We start from the raw sequence: 17,575 nt of genomic DNA on the forward strand, positions 1-17,575 counted from the left end.
GACCTGGTCACTGAACAGTGCGGCCACTCATTAACAGACTCAAGTCCTCAAGGGCTTGTCCTGCAGAGCTTTATTTGAGGGATCCACACTAGGGACACCCGCCTCACTTCCACAGCTTCTTGATAGACATGTTTTTCTCACTGTCCTTCTGCATGACCTGGAGAGAGACAACATTTGAGTTAGAAACTGGGTGAACACGTACCCTATCCCCACTGCTCCAGAGCTATCATCAGCAAAGGCAGAAAGATGGAGGCCTGTACCTTGGCTACTGCCATCTCAAAGTCCTCCTGGGTGACATGGACTCGCCGTTCTCGCAGAGCGTACATACCGGCTTCGGTGCACACGCCCTGCGCGGGGAAAGGAAGACAGGTGCTGCTGCAGTGCCCTTGAACCCAGAGCTTCCTGCCTCTGCCCCTCTCTCCCTGGGCACTCCAATTACCTTCACTTCAGCCCCTGACGCTCCCGGCATGAGCTCTGCAATTTTTCTCAGGTTGATCCCCCGGGTCAGGTTCATTTTCCGAGAGTGGATCTTCAAGATGTCCAGCCGGGCCTAGATACGGGAGAGAACAGCCTGAGCCCACAGCCTACCCCCAGAGCCAGAGCCACTCCCCAGCACTACACATCACAAACCTCTTCGTTAGGGGGAGGGAATTCAATTTTTCTGTCGATGCGCCCTGGGCGAAGCAGTGCTGAGTCCAGGATATCAATCCTATTAGTGGCCATGATGACCTGAGTAGACAGAACGGGTGGCATCAGCTAAGCCCTTCCTGAGGCTGCACCTCACCCAGGGCTTTCCTTTGGCTCACCCCACGGCCAACCCCACCTCACCTTGATATTCTTGGTGGCCTCAAAGCCATCCAGCTGGTTGAGCAGCTCCAGCATTGTGCGCTGGACCTCACTGTCTCCTCCGGAGCCCCCCTCCAACCGTGAGGAGCCGATGGAGTCGATTTCATCCATGAAGATGATGGACGGAGCGTGTTCGCGGGCCATGACAAACAGCTCCCTCACCATCCTTGCCCCTGTGCAGAGGCCAAGCTGGCATCAAAGAGCTGATGAGCTCCCTACCCTCGCCTCCACCCCTCTATTCCAGCTTTAGTTGTGGTGTTTCTGGCCACAGTTACCTTCCCCGATGAATTTCTGTACCAATTCAGAGCCAGAGACACGAATAAAGGTACAGTCTGTATGATGAGCCACAGCCCGGGCTAACAGCGTCTTCCCAGTGCCTGGGGGTCCGTACAGAAGCACTCCCTAGAGAGCAACAGCACGACTCAGGGCAGAAAGCCAGCCCCACGTCTCACTCACTGAACGTTTACTGGGTTTGCACTGTGCTAGATAGATCCTGTGCTAGACACTAGAGACACAAAAAGTGAGCATCAAGGTCCCTTCTGGAGCATATACCCAAACCACTTCAGTGCTCTGGCACCATCTGCATGGGAAGGGCCAGCTTAAGTAGGCTCCTGTCAATCCCAACATCTCCCCGACCTTGCCCCCCACATTCAGTTCTGCCCCAGCCAGGAGACATATGGCAACAGCATAGCCTCCTCCACAGAAGCCCTGCTCACCTTGGGCTGTGCGATGCCTAGCGCTTCAAAGAGCTCAGGATGCTTAACGGGCAGCTCGATCACTTCTTTGATCTCCTTGATCTGCTTGTCGAGCCCACCAATCATCTCATAAGTTGAATCTGGCACCTTCTCCACCATCATCAGTGACACTAGTGGGTCTACCTTGTTAGGCAGGATCTTGTGCAGAGTGTAGCTGTCATTTCTGAGGGCTACCCGGCAATTGGGTGTCACCTGGGTGAGGGGAGAGAGTTTGAGGAAGTGGTGTGGTGAGAGCTGACCCCCACCTCCCACCTCACCTGCAGCACTCACGTCATTGATGTCGATGTTCTTGTCCACATCTACGACAAACTTGCCCTCGGGATGTACCTAGAGAAACAAGGGCTCATGACCTTCCCTGACAGCCACTGAATCACCAACCTCACCCAGGAAGACCCATGAGTCTTATTACAATAAAATGACAGAACAGTGTCCTCACTGCACATAGTATGGGAATGCAGTGGGCAGTGGGCTGGCCCCTAGGGTCATACTGTCTTTACCTTAACCAACACTTTCTTCTTATCCATGGCCCGGACCACTTCCCCCACATAGGAGCCCTGTTCCTGCAGCAGCTGCAGCTCTTCCCGCAGCAGGCGAACTGGATGGGAAACAGACATAGTGGTCACCCAGACACTTTGGTGTCCCCTCGCCCATGACTAAATTCAACATGTGTGAACAAAGCGCCGTTTTAAAGTTCTGAAGGGAAAGCCTCAAAAAAGTAAAAAATTCATGTTTTAAAAGAGATTACGATGGGGCTTGGGAGAGAGATGTGCATGTGAACAACTATGTGACGAGTGCAAAGCATCCCCTTCTACTGGGAGAAAATAGTAAGCACCAAATGTGAAGACTCACTTCAGGAAGACTGAACAGTCAGACCTCAGACAAAGTGCCCACACGGAGCCATCCCATCTCTCCCCCCTCACCTTTTGCATTAAGCTCATTCCTCTGTGCCTGCAGCCTCCGGAGATTTTGGCTCTTATCATTCACAATCAGCTGCAGAGGACAAGAAGCAAAGGGGTGAAAACAGTAGGAGGTTAAAATGTTGGCCAAGACCCTCATAGGCTGGTATGAGTTGAGTGAGGAAAGAGTACAGGGCACCTGCATGTTTCAGATTCTCCAATATTGATCCTAATGACTCTGTACTGTCCTCCAAGAGTCTCTCTGGAGCGTAGGACAACCATCAAAAAACAGCTGCTTGTCTAATACTGGTCCAGGAACAACAAACTCTAACTAAGAAGAGTTAATAGCTGGCTCATACAGTCAGTCTCACAGAGTGGTAACATGGTAGAGTGGGAAGATCTCTGAGTTAGAAGCCTAAGTTCTAGCCCCACTGCTGGCAATTAACAGCTGGGTAAGGCTAATGAAAGCCATTTAAAAGGTCTACATCTATTACCAAACTGCCAGTGGGTCCAGCATCTCCTACCCTGTCTCTTCTCAGGACTAACGTGAAGAACAAATGAAAGCACACGTAAAACATTTCAAAAATGACAGACCAAATACAATATCTGCAAATGTGACTGGAGTTCAGAATTTTTCACTGTGGCTCTCTGCCATTCAATTTATATTATTATTCTCATTTCTGTGGTCCCTGCTCCCTCTTTAGGCTAGAGCACTGGGTTGTCCAGTTCTTCATTCAGTCCCATGGAATCAGCATTGTCCAGACTCCTCAGTTCTGTCTTTCCTCACTATGCCTCAACCTGTCTCTGATAAATTTCATCTCCTGAGCCTGTGTTCCCTTTTGTAAGAAAGCCCTTCATTCAGGCTTCTTCCAAAAGGTATGGCCTTGGGCTGGGGTACCTTTCTTGTTAAATCTGACTCTTGAAGATGTTTAACAAACTGAGTATTGGTTACCTTCAGATGGACGGGACTTAAGGGGAACAAGAGACTGATAACTTCATGTACTTTACATTGTTGGCCTGTTTCTTCTTTCACTGAGCCACCAGTGGAACTATATGGATTTGAGAAATCTGCTTCGTCAATCCTACATCCCCTTCTAGCTCCCTCTGGACCTTTGGAGTCCATTCTCACCTGGAGTTCTTCAATCTTGGACAGATAGTATTGGCGGAGTCCACTGCCTGCCTTCCCCTCTTCCAGCTCCATCTGAAGACACAGTGTAACTATTACACAACAGGCTAAACATCGAAGGTAAAAAGCTACTTCCAGCTTGGACTATGAAGACTTAATAAAACTTGAGTTCTAACCCCTCACTCCATCTCTTCAGAACCCTCCATTTCCCCATGACTAAACTAAAAGCAGAATGAGAATGCCTCCTACCTCTTAAGACTATCAGGAGATCAAGAGACGACACACACGGGAACGCTATACAAACCCGAGGCGTTATTACTACAGGAGGAGCCAGCAAGAAGGACGGGTGCCCTGACTCCAGCGACTCGCGAAAGGGCCGGTTCCCGCTCCCCCGGCTCCTCTCACTCCGCTTCCACCGGGTCCTTCACTCCTGGCTCTGCCCTGACCCGCCGGGGGCGGCGCTGACAAAGCAGATCCGGTCCCAGGCAGGGCCCAGTCTGCATTGGTCCACCCACCCCCAACTCCCCAGACTCTGTTGCACCGGCCGACTGCCCACTTTGGATCACACTTGTTCCGCATCAAGTCCCGGTTCCCATCCCGGCCGCCGCCACCGCCATACCTGCTCGGGTCCGTCAAGCGCCATCTTCCCTCTTCCGATATGACCGCCGGCATCAGAGTCTCCTTGGCGCGCAGACGCAGAATCAGGGGCTTGGGGCCCGAAGACAAGGACAGAGAACAGTTCCGGGTCAATGTGCGGGGAGAAGACAGACGATAACAAATAACAGGGACCATGAGAAGAGGAGGGCTAGGGGAGGTCAGGAGATTTGGAAGGGGATGAAGAGGGCACGAAACTCCTAAATGTTACTGTCTAGAAACTCGGTTTTGGTTAAAGTAACCTTCTTTCCTGGTGCCAGCTTCCAACTTACAGAACCTGGGGACAAAGTGTAGAGAAAAATTTGTGGCCACGCTCAAGATGGCGGAAAACTTGGCGTCCTGGACGCAAGAGACGCAAGCGGAAGCGGAAATGCGTTTGCTGCCTACATGTGCCGCTCCAGGGGTGGTGAAAACGGCGCTGGGTGGTGGAGGAAGGAACGGTGTTTGCGGCGGCGAGTGGAGAACGGAAAGTTTCGTCTACTGCTCCGGGAAGAGACGTCCCTATTTCTGCTTTCTCTCCAGATTGAGTGACACTCCCCCATTCCTCCATGGGCAAGAAGGGCAAAGTCGGGAAGAGCCGGCGGGACAAGTTCTATCACTTGGCGAAGGAGACTGGTGAGTCAGGGTTCGCGCCGTTTGCGGGGGAGCGAGCCACAGACCTTGGGCAGTTCGCCCCTCTTTCCGAATATTGAGTTTCTCTTTCGCTGAAGGGGTGGTGGATTGTGAGGCCGCAGAAATCCTGCTGGGAAAACGCTTCGCGGACTTTATTATTTTATCGCTGTCCCCAGGTTACCGTTCCCGCTCTGCTTTCAAGTTGATCCAGCTGAATCGCCGCTTTCAGTTTCTGCAGAAAGCTCGAGCCTTGCTGGACCTGTGCGCTGCACCAGGTGGATGGTGCGTAACACCCGGCACTTGTAGCTCCTTAAGGAAGCTTTCTGGGTTCCGGCCTTGGATGACAGAGTTGCACTGAGGGAGGGAGGGATACAGTAATACCAAACTCAAATTTCGTTACTCTTCAGAACATAAACTGCAGAGAAAAAGGTTTGGAACGTGTACACATGACATGTCTGGCTACTGCACTTGGCAGGTGTTCCTCACACCGGTGTGAGAGATCACATTGCCAAAAGAGGGGGAGGGTTAGTTCTGGGTATTTTAATCTTTATTTCTCTTTTATAGGCTGCAGGTGGCTGCCAAGTTTATGCCTGTATCCAGCCTTATTGTGGGTGAGTGACAGGTAGCTCACCTGGGTATTTCAGAGGGTGGAAGTGTGAGACACTAACTGTAATCTCCATTTCTTTCCTGCTTGAGGCACCGTTTTTCAGTAGCCTGCCCTGATTTCTTCCAGGAGTGGATCTGGTTCCAATCAAGCCTATTCCCAATGTGATAACACTCCAGGAGGACATTACAACAGAACGCTGTAGACAGGTGATGGGAGCCTCTTTTCCTGTCCCCATTATATGCAGACACCCACAACCGTTCCTCTTCCCACCCTGGTCCCCTGAAGGTACATTTTTCCTGTTTACCATACCTTAAGAAGTGCCTGCATACTGTCTATATTACAGATCCCATAATATGTCGTGTCTACCCCGACTTTATTTGCTCAGGAAAGAGGTGTTTGGGGAAGGGTATAGCTCAAGTGGTAGATCTGCTTGCTTAGCATGCACAAGGTCCTGGGTTCAAGCCCCAGTACCTCCTCTAAAAATAAATAAGTAAATAAACCTAATTATTTGCCCCTGCCCCTGACAAAGATAAGAAGAAAGAAAGAAAAAGAAAGAAAAGGTGAAATAAAGACATTTAAAAAAGAGAGAGACGAAATAGGTGTTTAGAATTGGAGGAAGTGCAGAGATTTCTGTGAAATCCTTTCCAGTGGATTCACTAGTAGACTGTAAGCTCCATGGAGACAAATGTGTAATTTTTACTTATTGTTGTATCCTGTGGGCCTGGCACAGGATTCGGCCCATGGTGGGCACTCAACAAATGACTGGGTGGATGAATGTCTGAACCTGGGAATCCATTCATAGCCATCTCTGCATTTCTGTTGTCATTATCTCTTTCCTTCTTTGTAGGCCCTGAGGAAGGAGCTGAAGACCTGGAAAGTTGATGTTGTGCTCAACGACGGGGCCCCCAACGTGGGAGCTAGCTGGGTCCACGATGCTTATTCACAAGGTGCTGAGATTGGGGGATGGAGAGGGAGTGCATGGAGATGAGGGTGGAGGTGGGCACGCCCTCCCAAGCTGTGGAGGTCCTCAGCTGTCTCTCTCCCACAGCCCATTTGACATTGATGGCTCTGCGTTTGGCTTGTGATTTTCTGGGCCGTGGTGGCTGCTTCATCACAAAGGTCTTCCGTTCCCGTGACTATCAGCCCTTATTGTGGATCTTCCAGCAGCTGTTCCACCATGTCCAAGCCACCAAGCCACAAGCCTCTCGCCATGAATCTGCAGAGATCTTCGTGGTCTGCCAGGGTGGGCATAACTTTCTTTGTTCTCTCGACTCAGTCTCCCATCTACCAAAGCACACTTAATATTAATAATATTTTATTATCTCAGGATTCCTGGCTCCTGACAAGGTTGACAGTAAATTCTTTGATCCCAAATTTGCCTTCAAGGAGGTTGAAGTCCAGGCCAAGACTGTTACTGAATTGGTGACTAAGAAGAAGCCAAAGGTGTGCTTGGGGAGTGGGGCCACCCTCAGGTGGAACTCTGGGGCGGTTGGCCTGATGTGTCCTCCTAACACCCCAGGAGGGACTGCTCAACTTTATTTCCCTCCCTAAGGCTGAAGGCTATGCTGAGGGCGACCTTACTCTCTACCACCGAACCACAGTCACTGACTTCCTCCGAGCTGCCAACCCTGTTGACTTCCTCTCCAAAGCCAGCGAAGTGAGTCCCCAGACCTGAGGGGTGGAAGGGGCCCCAGAAACATGGCCTGAATATCTCCCCTGACTCCTTCCCCTTGAAAACAGATCTCGCTTGATGATGACGAGTTGGCACGGCATCCAGCTACCACTGAGGACATACGGGTGTGCTGTCAGGATATCAAAGTGCTGGGGCGCAAGGAGCTTAGGTGTGCACTGGAGGGGGGAGCCCCGAAGGCAGAGGAAGGCCTTTGAGTGAAATGTTGGATCTCTGGGATCAGGATGCTGCTGTGCTAGAGGTTGGGATGGGGGCCTGAGCCCTAGGAGTTATGTGGCTCAAATGTGGAATTTGGGGTGTGCACCTAAAACAGAGGAGGAGGTGGGGACAAAGAGGGAGACAGAAAGGTCAGGAATGGTGTTTCTGGGGCAGGTGCCTCCTGAACTGGAGAACGAAGCTTCGGCGACATGTGGCCAAGAAGCTGAAAGAACAAGCAAAGGCAATGGACATCAGGTGAGGAGGGGGATAAACCAGTGCAGGTGTTGACTGGGCGCTGGGGGGAAGCGTCTGGGAAAATAACCAGCTCCTGGGGCTGTTTTGTCAGCCTCAGCTCTGGGGAGGAAGAGGAAGAAGGTGATGAAGAGGAGTCAACAGCTGGGACTGGGCATCAGCCCTCTAAGGAGGAGGAGGAACAACTGAACCGGACCCTGGCAGAGATGAAGGCCCAGGAGGTGGCAGAACTGAAGAGGTGAGGGGAGCTGGAGAGAGTCCCTCAGCAGGTGAAGATGGGAGAGGATAAAGGCCTGGACAGGGAGTCTTCAGAGCTGAGCAGCTCTGATTCCTCAAACCGTCCCATTCCCTCAGGAAGAAAAAGAAGCTGCTCCGTGAGCAGAGAAAACAGCGGGAGCGTGTGGAGCTGAAGATGGACCTTCCTGGGGTTTCCATCGCAGACGAGGGGGACACAGGCATGTTCTCCCTGCGCACCATCCGGGGTCACCAGGTGAGGCAGGGTTGGGGCAGATAGGAGACAGGAGGATGTTTGGGCATTTGGAGGTGGGGGCACCAGATGTCTTTTTGGTAGGTGCTGAATGGCCATGACTCTTGGTTGCTGTTTTACCCATAAAAGATGACTTGGTGAGGGGAGACAAGAGGAAAAATAAGAGCCTCTTTTTTCAAAGGCCAGGAAGGAACATACACCTGAAATGATGAAAGTAGGGAGATTTGTGACTGTGATGTAGATTTAACCTCATAGAACTAGGATATTAGAACCAAGAAGCCCTTGTCGTAAGAAGCTTGCGTTATAGATGAACCCGGGCCCTGGGTTACCAGCACGTGCGATGGACGGTTCATGGGAACGGCATTCGTCAGTTCACGGAGACCATTTAGCACCCTGCTGCACTAGGCTGCCCGTGGGGCTATCTGCTGATTACTGGACAGTCTCCTTTTCTTGATAAAAGCAGTGCACAAAGTGAGGTTTCGTGGCTGTTGTGTGGGAATGTAATAACCAGGTCATCAGGAGAGGCAGTAGCAGATGACCACTTATGCACTCTCTGCCTCAGTTTCCTCATCTGTAAAAGAAGTAACAAAACCTACCTACTAGAGCTTTTGGAAGGAATAAAAAATGATGGTATGTGATTCAAGAAATAGTAGTTACCTTTGCAATGAGGAAAAGATTTAACCAGATGTCACCTCCAAAATCGAAGTGAAACAATTCTTCCTTTTAGATGTATGTTGCTTGGGTTCCTTTATTTAGTAGAAACAAGAGTTGTAGATTGTATATTTCTCAGGTGATAAGGTCTGAGAGTAATTTTTTAAAAACCAGTGTTGTAGAACATTTTAAAGTTTGACACTATATAGACCATGGGGTTCTTTTCGGTAAACCTGTTTCTGCTGTCATTGAAGATGAGACAACTGAGTGAACTAGAATGGGATGTTTTAAAGTTAACCCCATCACTTCCATGTTTGTAAAAAGTAGATAATGTACTTGCCACAGTATGTTTTGCTAAGTTGCTAAGAGTAAACTAAGATAATGAACATGGGGGGAAGAGAGCAGTATGTTCCTTGTTAGTGCCCTTGACCGCTGTTTCTGTCAAACCTCAGTTGTTAGAGGAGGTAACACAAGGGGACATGAGTGCTGCAGACACGTTTCTGTCTGATCTGCCAAGAGATGACATCTACATATCCGATGCTGAGGAGGAAGATGCATCTCTGGATAGTGACCTGGATCCAGAGGAGCTGGCAGGAGTCAGAGAACCTCAGAGTCTAAAGGAGCAAAAGTGGTAAGAGGGGGTTTGGGGGTGGTGTGCAGGAGGAAGTCCTGACACCCTCAGCTTGAGTCCTGAAGCAGAACTGGTGGCAGGTATTGCCAGCAGGAGCAGGGGGAGCAAGTCCTCCAGGGCACTGACCCTCCACCCACTTCCCTTGCATCTGCAGTGTACGATTTGCTGAAGCAGAAGATGATAAACAGGAAGAGGAAGAAGAGAATCCACTGCTGGTTCCGTTGGAGGAAAAGGCAGTACTGCAGGAAGAACAAGCCAGCCTGTGGTTCTCAAAGGTAAGCAGAGGCTGGGGGCTGGGACAGACAGGGACTGGCGTTCCCTGGGAGAAGGGTGCCTGACGAGTTCCCTGTCACAGGACGGCTTCAGTGGGATGGAGGATGATGCCGATGAGGCCCTGGAGATCAGTCAGGCCCAGCTGTTGTATGAGAGCCATCGGAAGGGGCAGCAGCCACCACCACCACCTTCCAGTGTGCAGACTGAGAGGAAACCTCGTCCGTGCCAGGAGGAGACCCTTAAGGAGGCAGAGGCTCCTTCAGAGACAGAGGCTGCCACTGGCCCTGGAGGGGAAGAGAGAGATGGCAGCTCTGACAGTGACAGCAGTAGCAGTGAGGACGAAGATAGGTGAGTGGTTGCACCTACCGGGAGAAGGGATGAGAGGGAGCAGTGGTTCTAACCGGTACCCGCTAAGTTGGGGGTTTTCAAACTTGGCTGTAGACGGAGAACTTTAAAAACACTGACGATTCTGATTTAAGTGGTCTGCAGTATAGCCTGTGTGGCAAGCTTTCTGCAAATTCCTCAGTTTTAAATAGGAGCCAGGGTTGAGGTGATGACGCAGGAGGGGATCTGAGTGGTCTGGGTGATGATGGGACATTCGTGCACGGTCCTCACTTCCACAGCTGGAAACCACACCGCAGGAAGAAGCGAAGCCGCGGGCCCAAGTCAGATGACGATGATGGGTTTGAGGTTGTGCCTATCGAGGACCCGGGTGAGAGCTCTGCACCCAGTGGAATGGGAGGCGGCATGAAGGCTCAGTGTTGGGAGCTGAGTGTTCGCCAAGGCATTTGACTTTCTCCTTCCCTCTCTAGTGAAACATCGGATACTGGACCCTGAAGGCCTTGCTCTAGGTGCTATTATTGCTTCTTCCAAAAAAGCCAAGAGGGACCTTATAGATAACTCCTTCAGCCGGTAAAGGACCAAAAAGTCGTGATAAGTGGCGGGGGAGGGGTAGGTGGATGATTGCTTCTTTGAAAGCCTGGTCATGAGGGCTGTGTCCTCTCCACCAAGGTACACATTTAACGAGGATGAAGGGGAGCTTCCAGAGTGGTTTGTGCAGGAGGAAAAGCAGCACCGCATACGTCAATTGCCAATTGATAAGAAGGAAGTGGAGTATTACCGGAAAAGGTGGCGGGAAATAAATGCACGTCCCATCAAAAAAGTGGCTGAAGCTAAGGCCAGAAAGAAACGGAGGGTAAACAGCGGGGCTATCTGAGATTCTGGGTGGGTAGGGCAGGACAGGGAAGAGGTCAACCCTGACGGAGGTCCCCACACAGATGCTGAAGAAGCTGGAGCAAACCAAGAGGAAGGCAGAAGCTGTGGTCAACACAGTGGACATCTCAGAACGGGAGAAAGTGGCACAGCTCCGAAGGTGAGGGGCTGGGGGGTGCTGTGGGGAGAGGTCACCACAAAGGTGCATGGGGTTGAGGGGCAGAAAGCCTCTAACCTGTGTCTTCCATTTACAGTCTCTACAAGAAGGCTGGGCTCGGAAAGGAGAAACGCCAAGTCACCTATGTTGTAGCCAAAAAAGGTGTGGGCCGCAAAGTGCGCCGGCCAGCTGGGGTCAGAGGTCACTTCAAGGTGGTGGACTCGAGGATGAAGAAGGACCAAAGAGCACAGCAACGGAAGGAGCAAAAGAAGAAGCACAGGCGGAAGTGAGCAGAGCCACCAGGACCTCTGGGAGGACAGTATGAGGAGGAGTGACTTGGTGCTGCTTACACTCCAGCCTCCTTGGTACAGCCCCACCCTTGTCTACATGGAGTCATCAGAAAGAGAGGTGCAGGGTACCTAGAACTCTCCTCCTGGCCAGAAGAATGGTGCTTCATTGAAGCACCATTGAAATGTGTTGGTGCTGTCCCAGACCCTACAGCCCTTCTGTGAAGAATGTGAGTTGCTGGATGAGAAGTCACAGCATTTTTAAATCATGAGGAGGTCAGTACTGTACTCTATTCCTGGGCAAGTGGGCCTCTCAAGTCTTCCCCCTTTGTTAACTGAATAAAATCAGGATGGACGATAGATGTCTTTTCTGACCGTTCCTGAAACAAAACACGTGAGTGTCCAGACCATGTACTGCACTGTTCGCAATCTATTTATATATGGACTTACTGTGAAGCAGAAAAGACAGACAATCCACAGGTCCCAGTAGTAAAACATTTACTAGAGCAAGCAGAAAGGAATGCACATCTTAAAGAAATCTTCACAAAGTCACAAAATTCGATGTATATTTCCGTTTATAAACAAGATAGAACAAAAATCATCAAAATCATTTCAGCAAAAGATTTTTCTACCATTGTGGCAAGTTAAAAAAAATACAATGAAATAGGAGAAGACACTTTAAAAGCTCTTGTATTTATTTTTGTTTTTTAATTTTAAATTTAGCAACACTTTAGACCAGGAGCAATCCTCGGCCAGGGCCATCTTCCCCGTCCCAGCGTGTGGCTCTGGGTCGAGCAGGCTGCTGCTTCCTGTCTCGGGGCTGGATACAAACCTGTCTGGGGAACCTGAGCATCAACCCTCACTTCGAATCAGACACCTCCCTTCCCTGCAAACATTCAGAAGCACCACAGTGCTTCCCAAACATCCCTAACACCTCCATGGATTGGGTCTGCAGAAGCCAACTCCTAAAAAGGGGACTGACTGGCCACAGAAAAAGAACTTTATTTGCAGATGTTCTTAAGGTGACATTTTAGTAAAAAATACACACTACATATAATATAAACCTAGAGTGAGTTTTGTGCCCTATAAGGCCCTTTCTTCCAAGGTATCCTCAGCTGACCCTCGTGACATCTCACCCAGAGCCAAAAGAAGCTTCCCAAGTCTTAACTGCTTCTAAGGACCAAAGCAGCTTACCAAGAAAACATCTGAGAAATTATCCAGATGAAGGAGTAATGTCTCCAAGCTCCAGCTATCCACTAAGGGCAGGGGGTCCTTACACCTTGGGCCCCAACCCAGCCCTGAGACACCTAGTTACCAAAAATCTTTCTAAAAATAAAATTAAAGACAAGTGATTTCACGCTTCAGCACATACCCTCTAACTGTCCCATCGACTTTTCTTGCGCTTAGGTGGCTCGGGGACAGCGAAACCATCAGCTGTCTTATCTGTCTTGCTGTCCGTCTTGTCCATCTTGGTGCTATCCACCTTGGGGTCCATCTTGCTCTCACGATTACAACTCTCTTTTCTGCTTTCACCATTCCGACCATCATTTGCACCTCGGCTCTCCCCATGTCGGCCTCCACCTCCTCCATGCCTGTTCTCTCCATGAGGATGGCCATCAGTATGACGGCGGCCTTCAGCGTGACGGCTGCTGCTTTCTGGGTAGCGGTATCCGTCTCCATGACGACCACCATCTCCATGACGTGGGCTATCACCATGCCGATTGCCACTCTCTCCATGACTATGACGGCTGCCACCCCGGTTCTCAGTGTATCTCTCTCTTTTCCCATTGCCACCCCCAATCCCTTCTCGGCTGTTATTCCCTGAAGCTGTGTTGTTGACTCCCTGGGCTCCAGGAGGAGGATAGGTCACTGGGGCACTGCTGAGGTTCCCAGTATTGCCAAAGCCTGGGATGCCCTTGGTGGCACTGGGAATGGGGCTGTCAGGACTGTTATGGCCCTGCTGGGCTGAATTAGTCGGAACTGAATTCAAGCTCCCCGCACTAGTCCAACCACTCGCCCCAGCAGCAGAGCTCCCAGCCTTCTGGTTGCTTAAGCTGGCAGCAACAAAGTGACTCTTGTACTGTGACTAAAAGAAAGAGACAACAGCATTAGGTAAGACAGTAAGTTCAAGAAACTTGACAGCCCCACAGTGCTGTGGTTTCTGTACCCCTCTATTAATGAAAAGGGTAAATCTTGGGCTCTAACTGAAACATAAGTCCAGAGAGATAAAATACGTAATCTAAAGCCTAGATAGTTAATTGGACGCCAGCTAGCTAACTGGAGGAGTATGTATGGAAGAAAAATGGGTTCCGAGTTCACAAGAGACACAAGAGTCAAACATGCCTTAGCTAAAAAATGGCAATTACTCTCAACCAGATTACGAAAGCCATGGAGGTGGGCAACACTGTAGGCTGTCAAGGCAGGGAGGGAACACCAGTCCTGCTGTAGGACAAGAGCCCTGAGCGTGACTGCGGATGACCAGTAAGAGGGGCTTCCCTAGCCTCTACAGCTGCATCTCTGTAAACTACAGTTAAGTTGATATTCAAACTGAAAGCAGGGGGAAGGCCCTACCGAAATCCAGCAAGCACTGAGTCTGCGAGGCCAGCTACCATCACAGGACGATGGCCCCCTCATCACTGCCCAAGAGGTACTAATGAAAGCTCTTTTAGCTAAAAGCTAAATGCTTAGTTTCAGACCTGGAAAGCTGCTTTCATTGCTGTCAGCCGATCTCCCATGGCTCCTGTGGACGGCTTGTAGGCTTCGTAATTGCTCATTACATTGTTATTATTTCCTCGGTCCTAAAAAATAAACACACCCACGAGGATGGAAGATTAAGTAGGAAAGTCCACTGCCACAGACTGGGCCTCAATATGCTGAAAACTGAAGTGGGAGCTAAAAAGGGAATGGGATGTTTTTAGAAAGTACTTATGTTTTGTGAGAAAAGGCACAGTAATGAATCATTTTTAACATGCTTATGCCTTTCAACCCAATAATTCTATTTCTGGGAATTAACCCTAATAATCAGAAATGAGGTCACATTATGCCCAAAGCTGATCATGTGGCATAATTTATACACAAAAAATAAACATGTATTCTGTAAAAATTATGTAAAAGCTGAAAAGGACACAAGGCAGTATAGCGCATACATGACTGCTCAGGGATTCAGAGTCTGAATCTCAGCTTTAACACTTCACCAGCGTAAGCCTGAGTGCCTCCGTTTTATTCTCTCTGCTTACTCTCACTGAGTGGTTATTAAGATTAACTGAGTTAACCTATGTGGTTGCCTGGGCTGGCCATGGCATACACTAAGTGCTATTAGTTATTGTGATTATCTGCGTGATCCACATCATCACCATCATCACTAATGTGGGAACAGGGGATTTAACAAAGACACCAAGTTAATTATAATGCTCCAGAAATAGACTGGCAGCTTTCTTCCTTAAGAATCAAAGTGACAGGAAACGAAGTTAAGAAAGCCAGTCAGAGGGAACTTTTATTACCTAGTTTGTGAGAAAAACTAGTTCTCATATCCCTGATGTGATTTCCCAGAGAGTGCAGGAATCATTCCTGAGTTTAGTCACAAAGCATAGCCAGAGTTTACAGAGTGACCCCGATGGCTCTAGACCAGTGTTGGAGGGCTTGTAAAAGACTGCTGGGCCCCACCTCCAGAATTTGATTCAACAGGACTGGCAGGTGAGGGGGCCCACGCACGCAGTAGCCTGCATTTGCCACTGGTCCAGGGACCACAATTTAAGAACTACTTCTAAACTAGACTGATTTCCTAAGCATGCCTAGCCAGCCAGGAACACACAGGTACTTCTTCAGTAGAAAGTCACACTAAGAACCAGCACTGTATTGACTCCAGTCAGCAGACTAAACACAGCTCCCTTCTAGACACAGTTCTGAACTCGCTGAGGCTCTCGGGTAGACGAGAACAGGACTCAAGACCAGCCCTAAGGACACTACTGTAGCCACACTCACCGTGTTCTCAGCGCCGAGGCCAGGCCGCTCCCTGTAGCCTAGGCCTCCTCCACCAATGTTCAGCTTTTTCCCTTTCCCTCCTTTGAAGCGGGATTTCCGAAACCAGGCATTCTGCATTGAACACAATTCAAGGTTAAGCCAGGAGAGGACGAGGACAAGTTCAAAGAGGAAACTAAATGGAAGGGAAGAACTTTTTGCTTCATCTTCAGCCAATGTATCTATAGCAAGGGGGAAACCGTTCACAGGAACCACAAATTAGCTTCTTTTTGGTAATTTAATCCACGAAATTTGTCAGGAAGCTTTGATTCTTATCTAAGTCTTCCTTTTACTGCTGCTTCCTTCCTTCAGGGCCTTCAGGAAGGGAAGTCATTAAGATACACCTCAAATGCAGAGCAGTTATTTGGCCATTTCTAACTTCCTTCAAGAAAATGAATTTATTTTCTATTTCTCAAGCAACCTTTTTTAACATCTCTGGGGGAGGTTACAGCTTTATCTGACAATCACACGTTACAATCAAAAAGTACTTGAAAGGTAGGGCAGCCTTGGGCAAGGTACTGATCAGGGAAGCTGATTAATTTGAGAGCACAGGAACCCTGAATCACAGTGAGATGCAGGAAAATGCCAAAGACAAAATACATCTTCAAAATTTTAGTTTCAGATTGGCTCTCTATACCCGGGGAAGGGAAGGAAACATTCTACTCTCTCCTGAAATGCAATCCTTCACCCAGGACCTGAAGCACGGGTAGTACAACACCACAACTGCAGTAAGGGTTAACAGTTCTGTGGGCTGGCCTATGAATTGTATCCCAAACCCATTTGTAATATGGGGGCTGTGTGTACTAAGACTCAAGATTTAATTCATTAGATGCCTCACTCAGTTTTGAATTGGTAACCAGTGGAGTCAAAGGTCTGAGACGTAGATCTGAGGAACAGTGAAATACACCGTACTTTTTAAAAAAATATCACACATTTTTAGCCCTCAAAAGAAAAAACTGGGGGAAAGGGCAGTGAGGAGAAAAGTTGCCTTGAGATTAAATTTACAAGTGTGATATGGGGCAAGCAGGTGGAAATTTCAGAGGGACAGATTTTAGCCAAAGAAAGGAAAAGCTTTTCAACACAAATGCTGCTGAAAGGAGAGGGTGAGAAAACAGAACAGATAAATTTTAATGTCCTAGAATACCAATCTATACCTCGTAAGTGCTGCCCCCACCCGCCCAACTTCCTTGTCATGTTTCTGTTATCTGCTGTTAGCTGCCTGACTTACTGAAGTTTTTCACGTAGTTTTACAACCTGGAGCAATCTGAAGTGTGCCCAGCTCCTCACCTGCATTGCCAGATCTAGGAGTTCCTTAGAAACATGTTGATTGGCTCCTTCCAAGTTCCGGACAAGGTCACCAGCAAAATTGCTGTCCTTGGGGGTCAGCAAGGTATAGGCCACGCCCTTCTCACCCGCTCGTCCTGTGCGGCCAATCCTATGAGTATGGGTATCAATGTCTCGCGCCACATCATAGTTAATGACAGTCTTAATTGACGGAATGTCCAGACCACGGGCTGAAATAAAATAATAATAATTTTAAAACCCCAAATTCTTTTATTCAGGAGTCAAAACAACAAAGTAACCCAAAATGCTAACCTTCTAAGAACCCACATTCCTCTTGTCTAGGCAAAGTGCATGGTCTGTTGTGCTGAGATACAGGCATGTAAGTTGCCCTTCTAGAACAAATGCTACTATCACAGATTCTGTGATGCTGGGCCAACTTAGTGTAAAGGAAATCTATCTTTTGCTATCAAAAACCTGCCATGGTGCCTCTCTCGCACCAGAAACATGTTTAAAAAAAAATTAAAACCAATATCAAATGTGCCTTGAAGCTGAGAAGTGATCTTTCTGGGAGAAAATACCAGTTTTTAAGAGTGCCTATTAAAACTCGGAACAAACTCAAAAACCATACTTCAAAATTTTTCTTCTGATCTTGAGTAAAGTATGCCCGACCTAATAAATCAATGTAAGATATCTACTATATTCAGACACGCAACAAGGGCATAACGTATGATGTAACTGCGAAAACAATTTTTTCCAACTGTTTTCAGGGATTCTTTTCTTCAGAGCGAAACATTAAGTGAAAAGTGGTACCTGGAGCTCCAGGTTGTGATCAGTGTGCTCTGAACTGCTGCTCCATGGGGCGTGGCCAGCCAAGCCAGCAGAGTGCCTTCAGTCAGCCCCCTCAGGTATTGTACGTGTTATACAGCAAGACAGAGCACCC

At 48.9% G+C, this 17,575-nt stretch overlaps 3 protein-coding genes across 5 annotated transcripts in view; 1 reads left to right on the forward strand and 2 right to left on the reverse strand.

The window, feature by feature from the left end:
* Positions 1-47: 47 nt before the first annotated feature.
* PSMC5 (proteasome 26S subunit, ATPase 5) lies at positions 48-4,325 on the reverse strand. The gene is made up of 12 exons (XM_031468876.2): positions 4,243-4,325; positions 3,627-3,698; positions 2,522-2,591; positions 2,099-2,196; positions 1,872-1,928; positions 1,563-1,793; positions 1,122-1,248; positions 829-1,019; positions 631-729; positions 440-550; positions 261-347; positions 48-157 (listed from the first exon to the last, which is right to left on the reverse strand). The coding sequence occupies exons 1-12, from the start codon at positions 4,264-4,266 to the stop codon at positions 104-106; spliced, it is 1,221 nt and encodes a 406-aa protein (XP_031324736.1). The 5' UTR covers positions 4,267-4,325; the 3' UTR covers positions 48-103.
* A 49-nt stretch (positions 4,326-4,374) lies between these two features.
* Positions 4,375-11,694, forward strand: FTSJ3 (FtsJ RNA 2'-O-methyltransferase 3). Its single transcript, XM_010981699.3, has 21 exons — positions 4,375-4,437; positions 4,800-4,892; positions 5,066-5,171; positions 5,454-5,500; positions 5,623-5,702; positions 6,344-6,443; positions 6,545-6,739; positions 6,824-6,939; positions 7,049-7,153; positions 7,237-7,337; positions 7,559-7,639; positions 7,731-7,874; positions 7,991-8,126; positions 9,227-9,405; positions 9,560-9,680; positions 9,761-10,026; positions 10,302-10,390; positions 10,491-10,590; positions 10,690-10,873; positions 10,956-11,050; positions 11,145-11,694. The coding sequence occupies exons 2-21, from the start codon at positions 4,826-4,828 to the stop codon at positions 11,335-11,337; spliced, it is 2,505 nt and encodes an 834-aa protein (XP_010980001.3). The 5' UTR covers positions 4,375-4,437; positions 4,800-4,825; the 3' UTR covers positions 11,338-11,694.
* A 121-nt stretch (positions 11,695-11,815) lies between these two features.
* DDX42 (DEAD-box helicase 42) overlaps positions 11,816-17,575 on the reverse strand; it is a 34,694-nt gene continuing 28,934 nt past the window's right edge. For all 3 annotated transcript variants that reach the window (XM_031468870.2, XM_010981702.3, XM_064495677.1), the window contains 4 exons: positions 16,639-16,865; positions 15,316-15,426; positions 14,031-14,132; positions 11,816-13,420 (listed from right to left, as the gene is read on the reverse strand). In XM_031468870.2, coding sequence (XP_031324730.2) covers positions 12,710-13,420; positions 14,031-14,132; positions 15,316-15,426; positions 16,639-16,865 — 1,151 coding nt within the window. In that variant the 3' untranslated portion in view covers positions 11,816-12,709. The remainder of the gene's footprint in view (positions 13,421-14,030; positions 14,133-15,315; positions 15,427-16,638; positions 16,866-17,575) is intronic.

This window comes from Camelus dromedarius, chromosome 16 (assembly GCF_036321535.1).
Source record: "Camelus dromedarius isolate mCamDro1 chromosome 16, mCamDro1.pat, whole genome shotgun sequence".
NCBI lineage: Eukaryota > Metazoa > Chordata > Mammalia > Artiodactyla > Camelidae > Camelus > Camelus dromedarius.